Source organism: Hypanus sabinus, chromosome 10, assembly GCF_030144855.1.
Source record: "Hypanus sabinus isolate sHypSab1 chromosome 10, sHypSab1.hap1, whole genome shotgun sequence".
Lineage (NCBI taxonomy): Eukaryota > Metazoa > Chordata > Chondrichthyes > Myliobatiformes > Dasyatidae > Hypanus > Hypanus sabinus.
In genome coordinates, this window is record NC_082715.1 from 90,915,829 (window position 1) to 90,943,507 (window position 27,679).

The 27,679-nt window shown below is 39.7% G+C and overlaps 1 protein-coding gene across 12 annotated transcripts in view; it reads right to left on the minus strand.

Moving 5' to 3' along the window:
• Nucleotides 1–27,679, minus strand: part of LOC132400854 (regulating synaptic membrane exocytosis protein 1-like) — a 554,853-nt gene that overhangs the window by 402,985 nt on the left and 124,189 nt on the right. For 9 of the 12 annotated variants that reach the window (XM_059982306.1, XM_059982307.1, XM_059982315.1 and 6 more), the window contains one exon: nucleotides 25,223–25,315. The exons of the other annotated variants lie outside the window; for them this stretch is intronic. In XM_059982306.1, the coding sequence (XP_059838289.1) occupies nucleotides 25,223–25,315 (93 nt within the window). The remainder of the gene's footprint in view (nucleotides 1–25,222; nucleotides 25,316–27,679) is intronic. 12 annotated transcript variants of the gene reach the window in all.

Consider the following 27,679-nt stretch of genomic DNA (forward strand, 5'->3'; position numbering starts at 1 on the left):
TGCTAGAGATGTCTTCAGATCTATAAGCAACATATGGGGATCAACCAAGTACAGCATCCACACCAAGGTGAAGCTACACCAGAGCTCTGTACTGTCCACAGTATATGGATCAGAATACTGAGCATGACAGAGAACAACCTTGCCAAGCTGTTGTCATTCTGCACCACCAGCCTCCAGAAGATCCTCTGTATTTTCTGGCCAAGAAAGATCTCCTTCTCCTTCAGTGTCATGAAGAGGACATGGCGACAACCACCATGAGGAAACATTGGAGATGTATTTGGCACATGAGAAGAGAGGCCAACTTCATCATCAAGACAGAACTTCATTGGACCCTTGAAGAGCAGAGGAGATGTGGAAGACCAAAGGCAACTTGGCACTGTACCATATAGGCAGAAATGAGGACCCTGAACCACACCTGGGGCACAATAGAGATGATGGCCACAGACAGACAGAGACCTTCAGAGTTTGCCCTAAACACCAGCGATGTAACAGGCAGTAAGTAAGTAACATACAAAGTTATTTTACCGCCAAAGAATTTGCAAAGTAGTAATTATGGTTTTGCACACCTTTAAAAACAAATTAATGCCTCCTACTACAAAACATAATGTTTTTAGGATATTTTACAAGAAGTTTCTTAAATATTCACATGTTCAAAGAATCATTAAACTTTCTTTGATTATTCTTTGCAAATCATGTTATCTGAAGGTTACAAACAGCATTCTCTATAGAAGAAAAAATATCTTAGAACACTACCCTATTTATCTACAGCAGGACTGACTTTTGTCCATCTCCAAAATCATAATAGGTGAAAATAAAACAATAAAAACTTTGATCTTCCATATCATTATAACATGGTGTACTGGGTTGGGGAAATGTTTCAGTCAACATCTTTCACTCTGAGATTTTTCTGAAAAATATAGGAGCTGACAAAAATCTAAATTACAGCGCTAATAATCTTGACCAGTTTTGTCTGCATCCTGAGAAGAACCAGTCTGTTTTCCAAGAATAAGCTAATGAGTCATCTGCTGTATAAAACTCTACATATAAAACTATGATGCTCACAGTCTATCAGGTCTGTAAAATTGGTGGTCACAATTTCATATTCCAACTGCTTCAGTAAAGACATTTCCTTCAACAAATATCAAATACAGAGAAACTACATGAAATTGGCAACAGTTAAAAAAGTCAGAAATCATAGTCAAACTATGCAATAGCAATTTTAAGCAAGCACAAAACTTTCTTCCACATCTTTATAGTATCTTCTAAGTGACACTTTGCAAAGTCTTTCCAAGCAAGGATATGAATTTTTCTTTAGCCAGGGTTTCTTCCTTGCCACTCTTTGATAAATACCTTTTTTGTGCTCATCCTTTGAGACTGTGGAGGCACAAACGTCTTCTCCAATTCCAGCCACTCATTTCTGCAGCTCACTCAGAGGCATCTCAGTAGTCTCTCTTACAAGTGTCATTCTTCTCCAGTAACTCCAGGGACGGCCTGACATAGGCAGTGTGGCTGTAGTTTCATATTTTTTCCACTTTTTCACAATGGATTGCACCGAGCTCTGAGGTACGTTCAATGTTTTTAAGATGTTTTTATACCATTCCCAGATTCAGGATTCTCTCTTATCATTTCCTTGACTTGTCGCAAATGCCCTTTTGTCTTCATTTTGGTTTGGTCTGTTCAAAATCTACCATACTGATGACCCTTACAGAGAGAGGGGGCATTTATTCATTATAAATAAGTCATCCTCTAATTTTCTGCATAATCAAAAAATTGGGTGAGTTGGTAAGATAATATATATATTGCACCTGAGGAAAGTTTGCATAATAATTACAGAAGAGTTGAATACATGTTCAGCTGAACAATTTTGGATTTAGTTTTTAGTAGTTAACAGAATTTGGAAATGTTCTTTTGATTTGACATAATGCACTATGTTTGTAGATTAACTCAAAAATTCTTCAATATATTTTAAATTTAGAAAATGAGAGTAAAATGTGAAAATAGTTGTAGGGACTGAATACATTTTCAAGGCAGTGTATAAATGTAACACCAATCTTGGCAGCAGACATATTAATGAAGGAAAGATATCCCTACATAGCTTCTTTCAGCTTCCCAAGGCTTTATCATGCAGAGCTGCTGTGTCTTTCAGAGGAAGTTTTAAAAAGACAGACTGGAAGTGAAATAGTCAAATAAACCAAGAGGTGAGCAACAGCTTGGGATCAGAATCATGAAAATGGAAAAAATGTGGTGGACGCTTGAAATCTAAAATAAAAACATAAATTGTTGTTAATACTCAGCAGGTCAGTGCACATCCTTGGGAAGAGAAATAGCATTACCATTTCAATTGACCCTTCCATCAGAATTGGGAAGGACACTAAAGAAGGTTAAGATTTAAGAAGTATGGGACAGGGTAAATCAAAGGTGACCTAGGGAAGGGAATAGGCTATAAACATGGTTATCTGGTTAATGAGTGAACGGAGGCAACTGGAAATACAAAAGAATGAGGGAGTTGCAAAATTCAGAACAGGAAGACAAGCCCAGCAGGTGCAAGTGGGAAAGTCCTCCAGTCCTAGAGGAAAGAAAACGGTAAAAAAACTGAATCAATATAGAGGATGGAGATGGAGGATTAATACAGAGAGAAAAATTAGGTTGTTCCAAGTTGTAACATCATGTCCAGAAGGCAGCAATGTGCCCAGTTAGAAAAGTTAAGTGTTATTTTTTGAGCTTGCATAGGACATTCAGGAAGCCGAAGAATGGATAGAGACAGTGGGCGTGGCATTGTCTGTTGGTAAAAAAATGAAATCAAATGATGAGAAAGAGGTGACATAGGGTTGGAAGGTGTGGAATCTTTGTGGATTGAGCTAAGGAACCGCAAGGGTAAAAAGACACTGATGGGAGTTATATATACACCCTCAAATAGTAGTAAGGATATGGTTTACAAATTACAATGGGAGATAGAAAATACATGCCAAAAGGGCAATTTTATAATAGTCATGGGGGATTTCAATATGCAGTTAGATTGGGAAAATTAGGTTGGTGCTGGATCCTGGAGGGGGAAATTCTAGAGTGCGTGCAAGATGTATTTTTAGAAGTAGCTAAAGTCAGATGTATCAGTATTATACTAGAGTAAAGGGAATTACAGAGGCATGAGAGAGGAATTAGCCGGAATTGACTGGAAAAGAAGACTGGCAGGGATGACGGCAGAGTAGCAACGGCTAGAACTTCTGGAAGCAATTCAAAGGCATAGAACATGTACAACGCAAAGAGAAAGAAGTATTCCAAAAGCAAGATATCACAACTGTGGATACCAAGAGAAGTCAAAGCCAACATAAAAGCCAAGAGAGGGCATAAAATAGAGCAAAAGTAATGGGAAGTTAGAAGATTGAGAAACTTTTAAAAAGCTATAGAATGCAACTAAAAAGGTCATGAAGAAGGTAAAGATGGAAGGTAAGCTAGCTAATGATAGTAAACAGGCTACTAAAAGTTTCTTTAGATACATATAGTCTAAAAGAGAGGTGAGAGTGGATATTAGACCACTAGAAAACGATGCTAGAGAGGTCGTAATGGGGGACAAGGAAATAACAGGTGAACTGAATAAGCATTTTGCATCAGTCATCATTGCAAGAGACACTATCAGTATGGTGAAAGTTCCAGGAGTCAGGGGTCATAAAGTATGTGAAGTTACCATTCCTAAGGAGAATGTGCTTGGGAAATGGAAAGGTAAGCCACCTGGACCAGATGGTGTACACCCCAGGGTTCTGAAAGTGGAGGCTGAAGAGATTGTGGAGGCATTAGTAATGATCTTTCAAGAATCACTAGATTCTGGAATGGTTCTGGAAGACTGGAAAATTGCCAATGTCACTCCACTCTTCATGAAGGGAGAGAGGCAGAAGTAAGGAAACTACTGGCCAGTTAGTCTGACCTCAGTGGTTGGGAAGATGTTGGAGTCAATTATTAAGGGTGAGGTCTCAGGGTACTTGGAGGCACATGATAAAATAGCTCATAGTCAGCATGGTTTCAAGGGAAAATCTTACCTGACAAATCCATTGGAATCCTTTGACGAAATATATAAAAGAATGCATAAGCAAGGCTGTAATGTTAAGACCTTATGAAGCACTGGTGGGGCCTCACGTGGTGTACTGTGAACAGTTTGTGGCCTCTTATCTTACTATGTAGAAAGGATGAGTTAAAACTGGAGACGATTCAAATATGGTTCACAAAAATAATTCCAGGATTGAATGGCTTGTCATATGAAAAGTGTTTGATAGCTTTGGGCCCATATTCACTCGAATTCACATGAATGAAGGGGTTACCTCATTGAAGTCTATCAAATGGTGAAAGGACGATAGAGTTGATGTGGAGAGGATGTTTCCTATGGCAGGGGAATCTAAGACCAGAGGACACAGCCTCAGAATAGAGGAGCATCCTTTTAGAATGGAGATGAGGAGGAATTCCTTTACCCAGAGAGTGGTGAATCTGTGGAATTCTTTGCCACAGGCAGCTGTGGAGGTCAAGTCTTTATGTATATTTAAGGCAGAGGTTTACAGATTCTTGATTGGTCAGGGCATGAAGGGATATGGGGAGAAGGCAGGAGATTGATGTTGAGAGGAAAATTGGATCAGCCATGATGAAATGGTAGAACAGTCATGATGGGCCAAATGGCCTAATTCTGTTCCTACATACACCTTATGGTGTTATGTTCCTATTACTTACTTCTTCCGGCACTTTTATATTCCTACTTCTTTTTAACACAGTATGATCTTTTCTTTTTTTCATGTAACTTTTCCTATCTTTCACTCTATCACATTTGCTTTTCCTCCATTCTGTCCACTCTTCTCCAAATTAAAGTTTGTTGATCTCTTGTTTTCCCAAGTTCTGAAGGGAGTTACAGACCTGAAGAGTCTTGTGTTCTGTATTATAGATTCTATGTTACCAGCCAAGAACTTCCAGCATTTTCTGTTATTATTCATTTATATATTACCTTCAATAAAACATCCTTTGGTTTCACCAAAGCACAACTGAGCAACATTTAATTCAATACAAGCCACTACCTTCTAAAACAGATATACCACTTCCAGCATTGTTTGGTGGGGGTAAATGATCCCTCAGAGAAAGTAGCAAAATCAAGTCCATGGCACAACAGATGGTTCTACTGGAAAGCATGGGGTAAAATAAAATGGCAAGGCAAGGTTTAGTCAAGGGAATTCAATAGTAGGGAGAATAAACAGGCACTTCTGTAGTCAAGAGCAAAACTGCTAAAAACTACCATATCTACCAAAGGTATCTCATGTTCTCTTTTTGCCCTCTTGATTTTTTTGTTTACATCTACATCCTTTATACTGCTTCCAAGATTCGCTTGTTCACAGCTACCTATATCTGAAATATGCCTCTCCTTGTTCCTGACCAGAGCCTCAAATTCTTCTTCAACCTGGTTCCCTAATCCTGCCAGCCTGTCCTTCACTCTAACAGCAACAAGTTGGCCCTGAACTTTCCCTTTTCTTACTTTGAAATGTCTCTCACTTGCCAGGTGCTCTTTACCAGCTAATACACCCTCCTGGTCTACTCTTGCAAGTTCCTGTCCAATGCTTTCAAAATTAACCTTGCCCAATTTGAGGATAACTTGTCTCAACATGTACACTTGAGAAGCCTGTCAAGGGAGATGAAAATAGTTTATTCTGAAGGACATAAGGTATGTGTTACAGGTAGCCCTATGTTATGATTGTTTGGATAATGGAAATTTGACTTTAAAGAATTCAGGATTCACTACCCAAATATTTGATTGAGAATAAAATTTATAGTGACAGAATTTATGTGGAAAAAGTAAATAAATGAACAGAAAAGTTTATTTCAACTTGTATTTCTTGAAGCATGCACAGATGATGCAGCTTCATGTTATGGAAAAGAACAATATGAACCATTTTATATTATTCCATTTAAAAAAATCCAAGCCATGACTTACACATTATGATTGTGACTACCACATCTTAGCCTTGCTCCAGTCTGTAACTTCAAATATTGCGAGATAAAGCTTTAGTGCACTTTGCTAACCAATGATATAACTAAAGCATGCAAAGATGCAGAATGAGGCTCAGTTAGACATGTGAATCCTGGAGTGCACAACTGCTCTGTAATTCATGCTGCCACCTCAGGTCTAGTGACAGATTCAATCCTGCACCCTGATGCTGTCTGGGTGCCATGACTTTGTGGGTTTTCCCAAACCATGCTGGTTGTAAGGTTAATCAGCTGCTGTAAATTACCTGTAATGTAAGTGAGTAGTGAGAAAATGATAGGAATGTTAATAGACATGTGAAAGAGAATAGGTTACAAGGAATTAAGTGGGAGAATTTCTAGGGTTATATAGTAACGTTTCATGAAGAAACACTTTGTAAAAATGAGCAACCCATCAATACAAATTAATTATCCATCACCAAACCCCTCATTTGGGCAAATTGGCAAGGAAGATAATAATTAAGAAAACTTTTGCCCATTTACAGTACATTGGGTACACTACCAGAATCAACAATCCCATTCACACAATTAATTTATCACTTGCTAGTAAATGTCTATTATAACATTGCAGGAATTACAATAAAACTCTGAGAATCTTGCACCCTTAGGACTTTGATAGTGCCAGACTAGTCAATTCTCTGAATGAATGAATGTGATTCCTACTAAGAGTCAAGCACACTTTAGTTTCACTTTTTTTAAAAAATACACGCTACACAAAAATAAATTTTTAGTGAATCGGATGACTTTAAAGGAAGGGGAATAACGTGCAAACTATCTGGTCCCAACTCTACTACAAATCTAATCACATTGCAGCTCCCAAGCCCAGCTACAGCTGTATTTCCTGTTTACATGTTGAATTAATGAGTTTGCCAGACCTGAAGCATCAAATACACAGGAAAAGACCATTTGGCCTGCAATGTCTTTCTTGATCATGAAGCCAATTTAACCTAATCCAATCACAAACAAGAGAAAACCTGGACGCTGGAAATCCAGGCAAAGACCTGCTGAAGGGTCTTGATTAGAAACATCGACTGTATCATCTATTATGTCACCCCTAAGCCTCCATTGCTTCAGAGAAAATGATCCAAGTTTGTCCAACTTTGCCTTCATGCACTTTAACTGAGTGTAAAAACTTCACACAATGCTTCAAATGTAGTCTAACCAAAGTTTTATACAGCTGCTACATGATTACCCCAGTTTTATAGTGTCTGACTTATAAGGACAAGTACGTCATGAGCTGCATTTACTAGCTTATCTACTTTTTTGCCACTTTGCAGCTCAGGATCTCCGATCAGATCTCAGATTAACAGAGATTTACTATATAGTTAGAGCATATGTTGTTGAGGTTCAGTAACTATGTTTTGCTGAAAACAAATAAAAGAGTATTTATTTTTTGTCAGCTACATGGAACAGTCTATGTTCCAAGCCTACGTTGACGCCACTCTCCAATTTTTCCTGCGCTACATCAATGGCTGCATTGGAGCTGCTTCCTGCACCCATCCAGAGCTCGTCGATTTCATCAACATTGCCTCCAACTTCCACCCTGACCTCAAATTTACTTGGTCCATTTCTGACATCTCCCTCCCCTTGATCCCTCTGTATGTATCTCTGGAGACAGCTTATCTACTAATGTTTATTTTAAATCCACTCCCTCAGTTACCTGTACCTCTTCCATTTTGTGCATGCCTGCCTTCACCCCCATCCTCCCACCACCCCACCTGGTATAGAATTTCTCTTGTCCTCACCAGCCACCCCACTACCCTCCGCGACTTCTGCCATCTCCAAGCTCACCTTACCCTCTCCCACCCCTACTTTCTGCTTTCTGCAGGGATAGCTCCCTGCCTGACTTCCTTGTCCATTCGTCCATCCCCACTCATCTCCCTCCTGGCACTTACCCTTGGAAGCAGAACAAGTGCTACACCTGCCCCTACACTTCCTCCCTCATTATCATTCAGGGCCTCAAACAGTCCTTCCAGATGAGGTGACACTTCACCTGTGAGTCTGTTGGGGTCATATACTGTATCTGGTGCTCCCAGTATGGCTTCCTGTATATCAGTGAGACCAGTCGTATATTGGGATACTGCTTCGCTGAGCACCTACCAGAAAAAGCGGGATCTCACAGTGGCCACCCATTTTAATTCCACTTCCCATTCCCATTAAGGCATGTCAATCCATGGCCTCCTCTACTGTTGCGATGATGCCACACTCAGGTTGGAGGAACAACACCTTATATTCTATCTGGGTAACCTCCAACCTGATGGTACAAAATTGATTTCTTGAATTTCCGATAATGCCCCCCCTTCATCACTCCTCATCTCCTCACCTGCCCATCACCCTCCTCTGGTGCTCCTCCTACTTTCCTTTCTTCCATGGCCTTCTGTCCTCTCCTATCAGATTCCCCCTTCTCCAGCCCTGTACTTCTTTCACCAATCAACTTCTCAGCTCTTCACTTCACCCCTCCCTCCTCCTGGTTTCACCCGTCACTTTGTGTTTCTTCATCCCCTCCCCCCACCTTCTTACTCTGACTCCTCATTTCTTTTTCCCTCCAGTCCTGACAAAGGGTCTCAGTCCAAAATGTCAACTGTACTCTTTTCCATAAATGCCATCTGGCCTGTTGAGTTCCTCCAGCATTTTGTGTGTTGCTTGGACTTCCAGCATCTGCAGATTTTCTCTTGTTTGTGATTTAACACACAACCCATATAATAATCTTTCTGCTTGGCAATACAAGCTACATCCCTTAATAGTTATTAGATCAGATCCAATGTCCCTCGGAAGTGGAGCCAAGGTGCAAGATCACCTTGTTCTTATTGAATGCCAAGGCAGGAACACAGCTGATGGCTTGCCTTCCCTTTTTCTGCAACACACACAAAATGCTGGAGAATCTCAGCAGTCAGGCAGCATCTATGGAAGAGAATAAGCTGTTATTGTTTCAGGCCAAGAGCCTTCATCAGCAATGGAAAAGAAGGAAGAAGATGCCAGAATAAGAAGGTGGGGTGATGGAAGGAGTACAAGCTGGCAGGTGATAGGTGAAACCAGGTGAAGGGGAAGATAAATGGATGGGAGAGGGCAGATGAAGTAAGAACTTGAAAAGTAATTGCTGGAAGAGGTAAAGGGCTCAAGGAGTTTGATAGGAGAGGACAGTGGATCATTAGAGAAAGGGAAGGAAGCAGGGAACTGGGGGAAGTGATGGTCTGGTGAAAAGAGAAGGGGCAAGAAGGGAGTCAGAATGGGGAAATGAAAAAGAGAGAAGGGGGAGAGGGGAGAAATATTGGAATTCAATATTCATGCAGTCAGGTTGGAAGCTACCCTGATGGAACATGGGGTATTGCTCCTTCAACAGTAGCGGAGGGCATGGGCCAACATGTCAGAATATGAATGGGAAGCAAAATTAACATAAATGGCCACCAGGAATTTCTACCTGTTGTGGTGGGTGAAGTAAAGATGCTCAATGAAGCGGTCACCCAATCTACATTGGGTCTAAGGGAGACTGCACCTGACACAGTAAATGACCCTGACAGTCTTTCAGGTGGAACATTGCTCTCCCAGAAGGACTGTTTGGGGCCCTAAATAGTGGTGAGGGAGGTGGTAAAGGGGCACTTTCATTGTTTGCAGGGATAACTGCCAAATCAGCGTGGAGGAACAAGGGGACAAGATAAGAGGTCACATAAAGAGCAATCCACATGGAAAACAGAGTGGGTGTGGGGTGAGGAAGATATGTTTAGTATGTTTAGTTGTAGGTTTCTGGTGTTGATGGTTGAAGTTACAAAGAATAATATGATGGATACAAAGGCTCATGGGGTGGTAGGGAAGCACAAGTGAAACACTATCCCTGCGATGGCAGCAGCAGGATGGGGTAAGGGCAATTGTTCAGGACATGGAGGAGATGCAGATGAGGGCAGATGTGCATGCAATGGAGGAGATATGGGTGAAAGCAGCAACAATCCTGATCCTGAGAGGAGAAGGAGGAACTGAGAAAAGGGGAATAAAATTTTTTTAAACTAGTGACAGGGTGGAAAGAGGTGTAGGAGTGTTAGCAAAAATTGACACTAGTATAAGTACTTCTAACATATACTTTAGTTTTCCTGCAAACAAATGATGACGTTATATATCAGGAAAAAAAACACTGCCAAAATAATAACTTAACATGTAACATACACGATGAACTTAACCCTTAGCAGTCTGGGTGAATTCTGCCTAATGAAATTAAGGAGTCCCTATAGAGGTATAGTCAAGATAACTGTGAGAGTCAGTAGGTCTATAAAAGATATTAGGAGAAAGAGAGAGAGGGGAGGGGGAGAGAGAAAGAGAGAGAGAGATGGATAGAGGTCAGAGATGAACCAAATAAATCTGAGGGCAAGATGGATGTTGGAGATACTAGGACCTTTGGTTGCTATTACAAAAATCTCCAGGCCTAGACCATGCTGCCCAGCAACCTGCTCCAGGTCCAGATTCCATCGCCCAGCCCTAAGCCACTCTCTTCTCTTCAAATTAGCTTAGCGCCTAGAGCAATCCAACCTCGCACCTAGGCCAGTTGAACAAGCTTCAGAACTTCTCTGCCTGGGCCCCAACTTCTTTTAGTGCCCAGAGTGATCCAATCTTGTTCCTGAGCCAACTGCACAGGTCTCGGAACTCCATCTGCAACGATTCTGCAACACACAATCTTGGCTCATCTCCCAAACTCGCCTAGCTATTGCTCACCCCTTCACTGTTTGTGGCAATAATTTAACACAATTTACCTCAGAAAATGAATTTTTAAGTGATGTTTTAATTGGATTTCTTAGCTTTTTGACCCCCAGAAAACTGTTGCACACATTCAGTTGTGCCATCTTAAATGCAAATCATTTAATTTCATTAAATGAAATTCACATTATTAATTATGGATCACCAAGCATAACTTATCATGGTAGTCTGTTGCTTAAAAATAAACTGAAGGAAATGCAATGAAGATTGGTAAGCAGTAATGCACATTAGTGCAGAAAAGATCCCAAACAGATTCATAACAGATGTTTCTTTAGTTACATGGATAAAGGAAGATATCTGAATGTCCAGATAAAATATATTAAGAGTATATGCATGCAATTTAAATGTGTTATAAAACAATACTGCACAGGAGGCAATTATTTATGGAACTTGTGCCAAATTTTTAGTTAATCCTGCTTGCTGCTCTTTCATCATATCATGGGAAAATTTTTCTTCAAGTCTTCATGCAATTCTCTTTTGAAAGTCACTGCTAAATCTTGGTCTGCCCTTCTTTCTGGCAGGTTACATTCCAGATAGCAATTACTCATTAGATAAAAGTAGTTTTATGCTATCTCTTTTTCTACAAATTTTAAATATGCATTATTTTGGTTACATACACATTTATGGCTGGAAACAGTGGAAGTAATGATTAAGTTTCTCAATACCATTTGTAGCAACTCTACAATACCTTCCCTTGAAATTTGATCTTTGGTTGCTCCATATATCCAAAAAACCCAAACTACAGCTCTGATGGGAGAAAATCACTTCCACACCACCTTCACGGTGTTGCCTTTACTTCCAGAACCGAACACCACACTCTACTGAGCTTAATAACAATCCTTCTCAACTTGTCCTATCACCTTCAAACTATATCTCCAAATCTCTTTAATAATATTGACCATTTGAAATTGCACCATTCAGTTATCTTTGTTTCTTCTCATTCTTCCCACCAGTAAACTTACGTGGGGTGGTCCTCACTTACTATCCCATCAAATGCCTAGTGTTAACTCGGCTTCAGGTGGTGCAGTGCAGGGGCACCATCTTTCAAAGGTAAGTTGTATCTAAGTAATATGGATGATTCTTTAACTCCAAGTACAATGGGTAAAGTACTGTATATCTTCCACATAACAAGTGAATATGCTGCCTTCAGAACAAACTTGAATCTTCTAAGACCTTTGATACCCGAGTAATCAAGAACCTATCAATTTCTGTTTTAAGTATACCCAACGGCTTAGCCTCAATAGCCATCTGTGGCAATGAATTCCACAGATTCACTACCCCCTGTATAAAAGAAATTCCTTCTTACATCTGTACAATGTCCTGTGTATGTTACTCAAAATGGGTTTTTTTGGTTTGTTAAGAGTAGGAATGCTTCTTTGTTTGATAAGTGTTTCTCTCGCAGTTGTTTTGCTGTATACTTGTTGATACGGTAATTGTATTCATTTGTTAACCAATGGGGAATGTTATTTTGTTGTGAGGCTGGGAACTTGGGGGAGAAGTTTTTCACGGGCTTTTGAGGAGAGAGCAGGAGGAAGATGTCGAGGAAGGTGGACGTGTGCTACACTGCTCGGAAGACCACCGGCGTGGTCCTAAGTGCGAAGACAGGGAGACGCCGAGGAAGACGGACGTATGCTGGACTGCTCGTAAGACCACCGGGGTGGTCCCAGGTGCGACGGCGTGGTGGTCGGATGGGTCGATTGGTTCGTTGATTGAGCTCCAACGTGTGCACTAAACAGACTGAACTTTGATAAGTTGGCGCCTTCTGTTTTTTTCCATATATATATATATTGTATTGCCTAATACTCTTTTAACTTTAGTAAACTCTTTAAAGTATATTTAATAACGGTATTTGTTTTGAGTTTGATACTGTTGGCGGGCGCGAGGCATAAACTCGATTCCCACAGCACCTGCACGTACCGGAGGTGGGTTAGTGAGTTGCTGGAACTCCGTTTCCCCTAGACATATACTAGCCTTTTGGGTAAGTGTTACACATCTATCCTAAATGGACATTCCACTATGGCTGTGCCTTCAGGTCCTCAACTCCTCCACTATAAGAAACATCCCCTCCACATTCACTCTATGTGGGCCTTTCAATTGAATAGATTTCAATGCGATTCCCCCCACCCCATTCTTCGAAACTCCAGCAAGTCCAGGCCCAGGCCATCAAACGCTCCTCATATGTTAACCCTTTCGTTCCCAGAATCATTCTTGTGAACCTCCTCTGGAACATCTCCAATGCTAGCCCATCTTTTCTTAAATAAGGGCACCAAAGCTTCTTACAATACTCTAAGTGTTGTCTAAGTAATGCCGTACAAACTCCCAGCATTATATCCTTGCTTTTATACTCTAGTCCTCTTGAAATGAATGCTAACATCGCATTTGCCTTCTTTACCACCAGCTCTACTTGCAGGTCAACCTTCATGGAATCCTGCATGAGGACTCCCTTTGCACCTTTGCTTTTGAAATTGTTCCGTTTAGAAAGTAGTCTATACCTTTATTCCTTCTACCAAAATGCATGACTATACAATTCACTACATTATATTCCATCTGCCACTTCTTTGCCCCTTCTAGTACCTTCATATCATCTGCAAACTTGGCCACAAAGCCATCAATTCCATCATCCAAATCACTGACATATAATGTGAAAAGAAACGGTCCCAACACTGACTTCAGCGGAACACCACTAATCTCCATCAGCCAACCGGAAAAGGCTCCCTTTATTCATGCATCCACCTTATTTCCATTGGTTAAAACAGTAAACAAAGCTGCATGCTTCTGGTAGAAATGCCAATAGAACTGAGTTCTTATCATTCAATTAAAGAGCAATGGTGTGAGTTGTTTAAATTATTAACTTAGAGGAAAAAAAAGCAACAACTCATATGTTAGACAATACCAGTGCTCATGAATGGAATAGCCTACAAAGAGGAGTAAAGTAGTGGATACAGCTCAGTCACTCATGGGTAAAGAACTTTCCACCATTGGGCATATCTACAGAGAGGGCTGTTGCAGGAAAGCAGCATCCATTATCCAGGCCACGCTTTCTTCTCAATGCTGCCATCAGCAAGAAGGTACAGGAGCCTCAAGAATCACACTGCCAGGTTCAGGAACAGTTATTACCCTTCAATCATCAGGCTCTTGAACCAGTAAGGATAACTTCACTCGCCCCATCACTGAACTGTTTCCACAACCTATAGACTCACTTTTAAGAACTCTATCTTATGTTCTTGATATTTATTGCTTATTTATCATTACTACTCTCTTCAGTATTTGCACAATTTCTTGTCTTTTTTACATTGGTTATTTGTTCATCCTACTGGGTGTGGTCTTTCACAGTGATTCTATTGTGTTTCTTGTGTTACGTACCCTGTAACTGGGTCACTTACCAGCAAAGATAGAGAGATCCGTTGAAGTCTGATGGTACTATTTTTAACAGTATTTATTGATAAAAATACACAACAATAATATCAATGCAAACTTACAGATAATATACGTCGTCAATACTAAATCTAAAAGCGCGGGTATAATAATAATCAATAGGAAATAGGTCTATCGTTGTCTAGGGGATAATGTATTGTCCGATGGAAATATAAAAGTCACTCAAGTTCATTTAAGCTTTTTGGTTGGAGAGAAAGACGGAGGTTTAACTTGCCCATTCCTTTTATGATGTCAATCCTTCGAGAGTCGTTGGGGGCGGATTTCCCCTTTGTGGTCAGCTAAAGCCGTGCTTCCGTGGTAAAGGCCCACCAATTTCCAAGGCAAATGGAAAAGGACGCATGTGGGCTTTTCCACTGGCTTTCGCTATTACGCTGTTACAGGAGTTCTAGCATTTCTTCTGGTACGTCTGAAGGGGCTGTTCCCCAGACCCTCTTTTATCCTGACTCACAGAGTCTCAGATGTCAATCAGGTTGGGATGATGCAATCCCTCCACCAGCTCCCCACTCGATTCATTGCCTGGGGGCTTCGATGCATCGTACAGTATTCAATACACAATTCTGTCTCCAAGAGACAATAGCCGTTATCAATGGTTCCGCCTTTTGGAGGCCAGGACACATTCCAAACTCTTTATGGATTCTGCATGTCTTTCTCTCATTTCCTGGGTCTCCTGAACTGACTTAATAGTGATCTTGCGATTCTCAAAAAGGAGGGGGCCACAGACGTAACATTTGGATTTACTGTGTATACCCACAAGAAAATGAACCCCAGTGTTGTTCACGGTGTCTTATATGTACTTTGATAATAAATTTATTTTTAACTTTGATAGTCATGAGATGCTAATCACACACCAAATAACAACAAAAATAACAATTGGGAAATATAAACCCAGCGACTTAATGTGTTAAAAGCTAGGACTGCAGTTCTAAGAGCTGTGAAGTTAACAGATTACAAGAACAGCAGACACAACAAAGCATTTTTCCTCCTGGTGATCATTTTGGATTTGTGCTGACACCTTTGATTCACCATGTGGTGATTACTAACCTCACATATGTTGCCATGGAAGTCAAAGAAAGGTCCTCTGCCACATTGACAATCACATTTGGAGGAAAAGCTTTGAAATCTACTAGCACCAAAAGGCTACTTGCAGTTAAAAATCTAGAAACTTGATCTGCCTTTAATTAAATTCTGCTATAACTATAAGATTTTAGAGTGACATGACAAAGTTAACTTTTTTTCCCTCTGTTGTAGCAGCAATGGTGTGCAAAATATTTCTACTCAGACCATTAAAACTTTCATGATTAGCTAGTTTTAAAAAGTGTCAATCTGGAAAAGGAAGAGCTTCAGGCTTTTAAGAAGATTTGATAGTATAAATACCAACTATTCTGAAGTCCAGTCAGGAACATGGGGCTGTTAAGGATGGAATGGAAACGGAAATAATTCTTTGAATTTTTTGCTCTATTGGCAATTTTGGATTAGAGATGAACTTGTATTGACAGCTCTTCTTATTTGATAATCGATAAAAGACTGAATTGTCAACAAACAGGATGTGAATGTTTCCATCAGGTTATCAAATGCAAGATTTTCACTCCATGATTATCAATAAAACGGTTTCTCATCATTGATTGGCAAGGGAATGAAGTGACTGGCTTAGAATTGGCAATGGAACAACTCCTCTATCTGTATGAAAAAACACCATCCCACTCACCATCCTTTCTCACAGATTAACTGAGAAAATAAATTTGAAGTGCACTCCAACTTCATCAGAAAACATTTTCATATTTTTCACATTATCCAGAGCAACAACTGTAAAACCTTATGACACAGGAGCAGAATTAGACCAATTGGCCTACTGAGACTACTCCACAATTCTATCTTGGCTAATTTATCTTCCTTCTCAGTCCCATTCACCTGCCTTTGCCCCATAACCTTTGATGTTCTGACTAATCAAGAACCTACCAACCTCTGCTTTAAATATGCCTAATTACTTAGCCTCCAAAAGCCACCTGTGGCAATGAATTTCATAGACTCGCTGCTCTGTGGCTAAAGAAGTTCCTCCTCATCTGTTCTAACCTTGTACTCTGAAGCTATGGCCTCTGGTCTGAGACTGCCCAACTATTGAAAAATTCCTGTCCATATCCACCCCATCTAGGCCTTTTAATATTTGGTAGGTATCAATGAAAAAACCCACCTCATTCTTCTAACCTCCCACAAGTACAGGCCCAGTGTCATCATCTGCTCCTCATACTTGAACCCTTTCATTCTCAAGATCCTCTGGACCTTCTCCAATGACAGCACATTCTTTTTTAGACACAGGGCTCAAAACTGCTGACAATACTTTCTAATGTGGTCTGATGAATGCCTTACAAAGTCACAGTATTCCTTGGTTTTAGTCTTCTTATAATCTTGTTGAAATGAATGCTAACACTGCATTTGCCTTTCTTACTACTGATTCATCTTGCATATTAACCTTCAGGGAATCCTGCACTAGGTGGCCTAAATCCTTTTCACTCCCTGTTTAGGAAGTCATCTACACCTTTATTCTTTCTACCAAAGTGTCTGACCATACATTTCCATCCACTGCATTCCATCGGCTACATCTTTGCCCAATCCCTCAATCTGTCCAAGTCCATCTGCAGACTCACTGCTCCCTCAACACTACCTGGCCCACCATCCATCTTTGTAGGATCTGCAAACTTGGCCACAAAACCATTAATTCCATCATTCAGACCATTAAATGAAATGTAGCAAACCCAATACTGACTCATTAGAACAGCACTAGTCACTAGCAGCCATCCACTGAAGGCCCCGTTTATCCCCAGTCTTTTCTTTCTGTCAGTTAGCCAATCTTTTGTTCACACTAATATCAATCCTATAATACCATGTGCTCTTATCTTACTTAGCAGCCTCATGTGCAGCATTTTTTCAAAGGCCTTCTAAACGTGCAAGTAAACAACATCATCTTTGTTTATACTGCCTATTATTCCTTCAAAGGATTCAAAAGATTTATCAAACACTATTTCCCCAGAAGGAAACCATGCAGACTTCCAGATATTTTATCATGTGTCTCCAAGAACACCAAAACCTCATCGTTAATAATCTCCAGCCATTGGTGTTCAACCATCATCCCTGCTAATATTCCATTCTAATGATGTTTGGCTGCTCCTCTCCTACTTCTAGCAGTTACCTTTGCTCAACTGTAATACCAATACATCTGATTTTAACTTCTCCCTCTCAAATTACAAAATAAATTCTAGTCTATTATGATCACTACCTCCTAACCTTTGCTTTAGCTTATGCACACTAATCAAATCTGGTTCAATGCATAACATCCAATCCAGAGTTGCCTTTTCCCTAATGGGCTGCTTGAGAAAGCCATAACATTGCATTCTACAAATTCATTTTCTTGGGATCCAACACCAACCTGATTCAATATGCATCTACCCTGCATATTGAAATATCCCATGGCCATCATAACATTGCCATTTTTTCATCCCTTTTCTAACTTCAATTACAATTTGTACCCCACATCCTGGCAACTGTTCAGGGGCCTGTATACAACTCGCGCCAGAGTCTTTTTATCCTTGCAGTTTCTCATCTCTACCCACAAGGATTAAACACCTTGATCCCATGTCACTTCTAAGGATTTCATTTCATCTTGTAGCCAACAAAGCCACCCGCGCCCTCTACCCACCTGCCTGTCCTATTGATAAGATGTGTATCCTTAGATGTTAAGTTCCTAATTGTGATCTTCTTTCACCCACAATTCTGTAATGCCATAACTTCACATCTGCCAATTTCTAACTGTGCTACAAGATCATCTACCTTATTTTGTATACTGTGTGCATTTGAATATACTGTAACACCTTCACTCCAGTATTCATCATCCTTTTCAATGTGGTCTCTGTGTTATTTCCATGTTGCTTGAAGTTAAATTTTTACGCCTTTCAAAAAGGTCTCGACTCAAAACGTCAACTGTTTACTCATTTTCGTAGATGCTGCCTGACCTGCTGAGTTCCTCTAGCATTGTGTGTGTGTTGCTTGAATTTCCAGCATCTGCAGATCTTCTCTTGTTTGTGATTGCCCTTTCTAAACTTGTCTTATTCTTTATTCTGGAGACTTCAAGTAACCTCTCCTGCACAGTCTTTCCCTTTTGCTTTATCCATAAATTTCACATTTAACAAGAAGTACTTTGTTTCTATATAATTTAACAGGAATTTTGCTAGATAACATTCATGCATGACCAACTAAACATTACAGGTAACAGAGAGTCACAACACAGATACCAGCTACGCTCTTTAATCCAATTAATCAGAGAAGATGTCAGGGGTAAGTCGCTTATTTATTTATTTATCTATCTATCTATCTATCTATTTATTTATTTAAACGCAAAGAGTGGTGAGTGCGTGGAATGGGTTGCTGGCAGCGGTGGCAGAGACATACAATAGGGTCTTTTTAGAGTCTCCTAGACAGGTACATGGAGCTTAGAAAATTAGAGGGCTATGGGTAACCACGGGTAATTTCTCAGGTAAGGACATGTTTGGCACAGCTTTGTGAGCCGAAGGGCTTGTATTGTGCTGTAGGCTTTCTATGTTTCTATCTATGCTGACTAAAGAATCTACCTGAGTTTGTCCCATTTGCCTGTGTTTAGTCCATATCCCTTTAGACTTTTCCAATCCATGTGCCTCTGCAGGTTCGTCTGGGAATGTGTGTGAAAACTTGCCCTCAGGTCCCTATTAAATTTTGCTTCTGACACCTTAAATCTGAGTAATCTAGTTTCACATCCTTCTCGCTTGGAAGAAAAGACTGACCATTTACCTCATCTACACCCCTCCTGATTTTATATATCTCTGTAAGATCAGGGAAAAAGTCCTAACCCTTCAGTCCAAGTAACAATTCCATGAATCTTTTCTGCACCCTTTCCAACTTAATCGTATCCTTCCTACAATTGGGTGACCAGAGATGTACACAGTGCTCCGAGTGTGGTCTTACCAAAGTCCCCTTCAGCTGGATCAATGTCTTTAACTCTTTTATTCAATGCCAGACCTGTGTATCCATTTTCAATGAACATTTATTCTTATCAACACACAGACAAAATGCTGGAGGAATTCAAGAAATCAGGCAGCATCTATGGAGGGAGATCAACTTCATTTTTCTCCATAGGTGTAACTGACTGCTTAGTTTCTCCAGTAATTTGTGCATGTTTCTCAAGGCTTCTAGCATCTGCTGTCCCTCTCTAGTATCGTCTCTCCGTTTTATAACACTGTCCAGGTTCCTCCCATTTACCGTGCAAATTTTGCTTTTGGTTTACTTACTGAATGCAATAGCTTATACTTGTTCGAGTTAAATTCCATCTGCCAATCATAGGCCCTATCCCCAGGTGATCTCGATCCAGTTTTATTCCAAAATAACCCTCTTCAATGTATACTATACCCTATTTTGGTGTCATCTGCAAACTTACTAATTATGCCAACAACAATCTCGTTCAAATTGTTAACACATATGACAAACAACAGTAGACACAGCACTGATCCCTGTGACACACCACTTCCAATCTTCCACAGGCTTCCAATCTGTAAAACATCTCTGCACTATCACCCTCTGACTTCTTCTATCACATCAACTGAATCACAGTTAAATTCACAAGACAAAAGTCTCCACCTAGAATGTGGGTAACTATCTCCACTTAATAGTCAATGGCAATGTCATCTTTTCCCCACCATCCATATTCTAAGGGTGACCACTGGTCAGAAACTCAACTTGACATAAATACTGCAATTACACAAGTAGCTCAGAAATCAAGTCACTCTGCATTCTACTCCCAATAAAGTCTTCTCTAGCACTTTAAAGGTATGACAAGGGCATGATTGTGTACCCTGTTCTTGACTAGATGTCTGCAGCTTCACTGGCTCTCAGGAAGCTCAAACCATACAGTTTAAAGCAGCAAAGTACCTAGTGAAAACATAATATACCATCATAATATATATATATATATATATATATATATATACACCAGACATATTACACAAATTCATCAAGAATTCTTTACAACATATCTGAAATCTGTAAACACCGTGCTCAGGACTAGGTCAGGAGGCATTTGGGAATGGCAGACAGAATTTAATCTGTACAAATCTGGGGTATTGCATTTTGTAAAGTCAAATGCAAGCGGAAAGTAGGAAAGTATATTGTAAATGGCAGGAATCCTGAGGCAATGATAATCGGGGGTTGGGGGGATCTTGGGTCCATTGCTTCCCAAAATGTGAAAACACAACTGGATAGGGTGTAAAGAAAACATTGTTTATCTTCATCGGTTAGGGCATTGACCAAATAAATTGCGTTGCAGCAGCTGTATACAACTTGAGGTAAGGCACATTTGGTATATTATGCTACATTACTGGAAGGAAATGAGTTTGGAAGGGTGCAAAAGTCTTCCCAAGGTGTTCCCTACATTAAATTCAGATTGTTTAATGTCATTTCCGGTACACAAGTGTAAAGGAGAACGAAATATTGTTACTCCGGATATGATGCAGCACAAAAAAAATACAATAAGATAAAGAACACTAAGAAAGAACACAATAAATATAAATAGATAGAATAGCTTATATGCATAGATTGATTGTATATCCATACAATTATGCTAGGTACAGGAGTGCCTGAACATAAGGTGAGTCTGACAGGAAATTATAAAGTAACAATGTGCGTATAGTCCTGTTCTCTTAAGCCTTCTCAGAAAGAAGCATTGGTGAACTTGCTTGAATATGTAGGATGTGTTCTGGGACCATGAGAGGTTGTGCAAGATGTTCATTCTCAGGAACTTGAAACTGCTCAGTTTCCATTGTTCTGTTGCCAATCTAACAAGGGGTGTGAGTTCTCCTAAAGTCAATAACCAATTCTTTTGTCTTGTTGACATTGAAGAAGAGGTTATTTGCCTTGCACCAAACCTTGAGCTATTCCACCTCCTATAACCATATTACAATTACAGCACAGAAACAGGCCATTTCAGCCCTTCTAGTCCAAGCCAAATGCTTACTCTCACCTAGTCCCACTGACCTGCACTCAGCCCATAACCCTCCATTCCTTTCCTGTCCATATACTGATCCAATTTTACTTTAAATGACAATACCGAACCTTCCTCTACCACTTCTACTGGAAGCTCGTTCCACTCAGCTGCCACTCTCTGAGTGAAGAAATTCCCCCCTCGTGTTACCCTTAAACTTTTGCCCCCTAACTCTCAACTCATGTCTTCTTGTTTGAAGCTCCCCTACTCTCAATGGAAAAAGCCTATCCACGTTAACTCTATCTATCCCCTCATAATTTTAAATACCTCTATTAAGTCCCCCCTCAACCTTCTACGCTCCAAAGAATAAAGACCTAACTTGTTCAACCTTTCTCTGTAACTTAGGTGCTGAAACCCAGGTAACATTCTAGTAAATCTCTTCTATACGCTCTCTATTTTGTTGACATCTTTCCTATAATTCGGTGATGAGAACTGTACACAACACTCCAGATTCGGCCTTACCAATGCCTTGTACAATTTTAACATTACATCCGAACTCCTATGCTCAATGCTGTGATTTATAAAGGTCAGCATACCAAAAGCTTTCTTCACCACCCTATCCACATGAGATTCCACCTTCAGGGAACTATGCACCATTATTCCTAGATCACTCTGTTCTACTGCATTCTTCAATGCCCTACCATTTACCATGCATGTCCTATTTGGATTATTCATACCAAAATGTAGCACCTCACACTTATCAGCATTAAACTCCATCTGCCAAAGTTCAGCCCACTCTTCTAACTGGCCTAAATCTCTCTGCAAGCCTCTCTCATTGTTGATGAGCACAACCACTGTCGTGTCAAAGGCGATTTTGACACTGATGGGCTCAGCGCACAGCCCGGGGGATGGGGAAGGAAGAGTGATTGTGCACCCTGATTGAGATCTGCTGGTTAGGACCCCAGTTGCACAGTGGTGTATTTTGACTGAGAAGTACTGAAAAGAAGGAATTTGTTCATCATGGTGTGTGGGACAATGCTATTGAATGCTGTACTTATATCCAGAATCAGCATTTTGACTTAAGTGTCCTTATTTACTAGTTGTGTCAGGGCCAGGTGCTTAACAGATGCTATCTGTTGTAGAGTGGTTCAGTCAGGAAGCATATAGTGAGTGCCTAATATGGCAAGAATGCAGTTTTTCATATGTCCCATTACCAGCCATTCAAAGCACTTCATGATGACTGGCATCTGAGCCACCATGCAGTAGTCATTTGGTTCTGAAGGTGCAAAGTTCTTTGGTTCAGGAATTATGATGACTGATTTAAAGCATGACTAGAGAGATTAGAGACCATTAGCCCTAAGGAGAGGTTGGACATATTCAGGTTATTCTGCTTGAAGATCAGGGTCTGAGGGGCAACTGATGTAAATATATAAAATTATGTGATGCATAACTGTGATAAATAGAACATCTTCTTCAGGGCAAAATGTTAAATATTAGAGTACATGGATTTACGATGAGAAAGATGGAAGATTAAAAGTGGTGTGTAAGGCAAGTACTTTTTTGTATTACACAGAGATTGCTAGGTATTAGGTAGGTGGTAGAAGTAGCTACCAGAGCAATGTTTAAGAGGCATTTTTAACAGTCCCATATTCAAGGCAACCAGTAGCTTCAAAGTGTTCAAATTTTGCAGCTTTTCAATAACAAGACAAAATAATATAATTAAAAATAGTTACAGATCACAATTTAGGAATTGGTACCATATCTTATGATTCTGCATCAATGGAATTATTCTCAACTTTACCAGAAACTGTTAAATGTTATCACTTTTGCTAAAATAGTAAGTGGAGAAACAGCATGAACATACCAACATATCTACTGGTAAACACATCAACAGCATATTCATGTTAAATTAAAAGAACTTCACAAAGAAAACAAAAATTATATCAAACACAGAGAAGAGATTTTAGACCAGGTGAATAAATACAGAAACCACAGTAATACAAGGGCTAGAATATTTAGTCCCTTCAGAATTTTGCAATATTGATTATATCCACATGCCAATCAAAGTCTCCTTCATTGCTGACTATTTGCATTAAATTGGTATCATTATTGCCTACTCAAAACAGAAAATGTTGAACCCACATATAAAAACAGAAATGCAGGAAGTATTCAGTAGTTCAGGGATCTATAGAGGGAGCCATAAATCTGATGCTTCAAGTTTAAGTATCAGCTTAAATTTTTATTCCAGTTATCTATCAAATCTTCTCATCTCGCCTGTGTTTCATGTTTTCACAGTATTAGTAAAATTAGTCAGTTAGTCACAAGTCAGGAGGAGTGATTTTCCCACTAATGAGAAAGTTGGGGGCTGTGTGATTAAGATTGTGCTTCCTGTCCTTCAATGCCAGAGCCTGCTTTCAATGCTCCCTTGCCTGATATCACAACATAAAGATCTATTGTGTACAGGAGAAAATGGTGTAAGTGGTATTGTAAGACTGAAACAAGTTTTAACTGGTGAAGGGAGTAGTCAAAGAAACAAAATACTCATTAGGCTGCTTTTGAAGTATTGTATGCAGTTCAGGTTGCCCCATTACAGAAAGGATGTGGAGGCTCTGGAGAGGGTGCAGAGGATGCTGCTGGGATAACAGAGTATTAGCTATTGAGCGGGGTGAGTTACACTGACTTGCATAGTTTTCTCAAAAGTGTCGAACACTGAGGGGAGATCTAACAGAAATTTATAAAATTATGAAAGGCGTAGATTTAGGGAAGATAGTCAGAGCCTCTTTCCTAGGGTAGAAATGGTGAACACTGGTGGGCATCTCCTTAGAGTCTAAGGGAGATATATGAATGAAGTTTTGGTTTTCCAAAGAGACTGGCAGATACCTGGAACATGCTGGGTATTGGGGTAATAAGCATGTTAGTGGCAGTTAAGAGTTGTTTAGACAGACAAATGAACATGAAGGGAGTGAAATGTATGGATTATGTGTAAGCAAATAGCACTAGTTCCATTTGGTATCATGGTCAGCACAGACATTGTGGACAAAAGGCCAGTGATGTACTCTTCAATGTTTTATTTCAACAATACACATTAATACAACATCTTCAAAATAAAATTTCAAACTATTTTACAAGAGCGTGATGAGGAAAAAAAATCCACATAACCATAAAAGCATTTATTAGAACAACAGCCAGGTTAAAAAAAAGTACCCTTTGAAGATGAGAGATTTAGGGAGGTGTTCATGTGGAAAGTATGGTCAAAAACTCAGCTGCACAATCAAGATTCTTGATAAGGATGTAACTGGTTGAATTCTAATTTTCAGGAAGGTTGTTGAGTTGGAGGTGACTAGGTTGAAGTGAAATAAAGCCAGGGAACAATTTGAACCCACAAAAAGAAACCCAAAATCGAGATATTGCTGTCAGACATCAAGGTAGATCAGCTAGTGTAGGGTAACAAGTGAACTCAACACAAATTGTTATCAGAAACAGTGTTCTGAGAGACCTGAAAGTTTAGAGGCAGAGAGGTTGGTCAGGGACAAAGGGAAATACACTCAGCAAAAGTATGAACAGGCAAAGCAGCAGCAAAGCATGCTGTGATTTGTTTAATTCATGTTCAGACTGAATCACTAATTTGTCATAAAGACAACAGACTTTCAACAAAATGATAAAATTAACCCAGAAAACTGTTCTCTAAGGCCCTGATTAAGCAATCTTTTGTATTTGAGTAGATAGGTGTAGTATATTGAATACTAGGTCAAACCAAACACAAAACTGCAAGATTTTAACAATAGATGGGGTGGCTATCCTTCAGATGAAACAAGCTGCCAATACACACCATTACATTCATAATGAATCAGGGCAACAAAGGTGAGTTTTGCAAAAAAAACACTGAAAATCATCATGACACAGAATGAAACCCTTTCTACCATCAGGTCTGTAGTGCTTTTTTGTCAAACAATCAAATATGTTACATTCCCTCATTTTCAGAAAAAATAACTTCAAAAGAGACAGTAGAGCACAATATCAGTAAAGAAAAGCAGATTGACTTGCCTAGCAGTTGGTGCATCCTGGTGTTGAGATGCCTGGGTGCAGATAAAGCCAAGACATGGCATCGCTAACCATGGTGACATCTTCTGCTGGTCCCTGAAAGGAGCCATTGAAGTAGACCTTAGTTTGGTGCTCAGTTTCAGTTTAATAGATGGTGATGCTGTTTGTTGCTTCTCATATCGAGTCTGAGTTTCCTGTCATCGCTGACTGGTTATATCCCTAGTTAGATATATTATTCCTCAAATTCTGGGACTAACACCACTGCATTGCATTGAATTTATTAATGTTCAGATAGGCCAAATTTCATGCACTCAGACCTCCTCGTTAGCTATTTTCATATTAATTTTTATGAATTTGTGCACTATTGACAAGGCCAGTATTTATCCCATTCTCAATTTCTTCAAGAAAGTAATGATGGGTTACTTTATTGAACATGCAGTATAATATATTGTTTCGGCACAGCCAAGTAGTTTGCTGAGTCACTTCATTGGGTTGTTACAAATCAACCCACATTGCTGTGGATTTAGCCAGACAATTTGGTCAAATCTACTCAGGATAGTTTTAAAGTTTGCTTCCAGATAATTCACTAAATTAAATACCACAGGTGTCATGATAAGACTGGAAATTTTGTCTTCACAGATAGACAGGGTGCCAAAAAAAGTACATTTGGCATGAATATACAAGTTGGGAACATCAGCATTAGAAGTTGATGGAAAACTAACTTAAGAGAAGTTGATAAAATTCTGAGAGGTATAGAAAGGATGGATAGTCAGTGTGATTTTTACCCAGGGTGGGAAAATCAAACACTAGAGGGCAGAAGATGTTTAAAGGAGATTTACGAGGCAAGCTTTTTATAAGTGCCTGGAATGTGCTGCCAGTAGAGGTGGTATAAACAAATATTAAAGCAAGGTTTCAGAGGCATTTAGACATACACATTAACAAGTGAACAGAGTGATACAGATAACTGGCAGGCAAATGGGAACAGTTACACATATAGGTTGGCACAAGCACAGTGGGCTGAAGGGTCTGTTCCTATACAGTACTACTCTATGGTCTGTAGCTGTGTAATATGAATGCAAGTCTTTGGATTATCACTTTGGTAGTATAAATACTAGTACCTATAAGCTGATCAGCTTTCAGTTGGCACGTCAGCAGATCCACTGAAATGTCTTTCCCTACTTCAGGAGCACTGTTCAAGTTTACTTGCATGGACAATGACATTAATTTCTTTCTTAAAAATTCAAGTTAAATTAGAATTTATGAAAGTTCTGCAGAAATAAACAACCCAGAGGAACTTCCTTCCTTTTACTTACACCTGCATATTTATCAGTCTGTGTGTTGTACTAACATAGAATCTCATAATAATGTATTAATTTATGGATTGTGGGGAAAATTTAATCAAAGACATAGGGGTTGCATTCTTCTGTAAACTGTATTGTAAAACAAAGCTGCGTCAACTGTGCATGTGTCAAGAAGCATGTGTTAAAAATTGGGTTTATTTCTTCACACCTTTTTAAACTATCAGAATGATGATCCAAAGACCTGGATTATTATTTCACAGATATAGATTGCTAATTTAGTTATCTTAACACAACACTGTGGGCTGAAGAGCCAGTTCCTTGAAAAATCTCAGGCAGTCATAGGGAGAAAGTACAGACTCCTTATAGATGACGGAGGAATTGAACCCATATCGCTGGCACTGCAATAGCATTATGTTAACAACTATGCTACTGTGCCACTACATGCCCCTCTGTTTTTCATAAAAACAACTTGACCTGCATTATCTCCTTTAAACTTTCCTCCCACTTTAAATACTATACATGTCTTCTAGTAATTGATATTTCTACTCTGGGGAAGTTTCTAACTTATATGTCCCTCACATAATTTTATAAGCATCCATCAGGTCTCTCCTTAGTCTCCAATGCACCACAGCAAACACAAGTTTGTCCAACTTCTCCTTATAGCTCATAAACTGAAATCCCCACAGTATCCCAGTAAAACGCAAAATTTACTGGAAGAACTCTGCAGGTCAAAACGTCTTGATGGGAAGAAAGAAATTGTTGACATTTTGAACAAAATCCCTGCATGAGAAATGAGGTTGCCAAATACAGTGTTTGGTGCTCCTGATGTGGTTTCTTCTATATCAGTGAGACCAAATGTAGACTAGGCAACCGTTTCACAGAACAACTATGCTCAGTCTGCAATGGCCATCCACAGCCCTCAGTTGCTGGGCATTTCAACTCTCCTCCCTGTCAATGGTATGAATATAGAGACTTCGAATTTTAAGGCACCCCTTTTTTTCCTTTTCCCATCTCAACATCAGCCGCCTATTCTCCTTTAAGTCTCCAGTTCTCACATTTTTGTCCCCATTCCCACCCTACCCCAGCACCCCCTTTAACTTACCTTTGACCCCTGCCCCTTCCTCCATCCATCAACTTCACATGTAGGTTCCCCATCCCC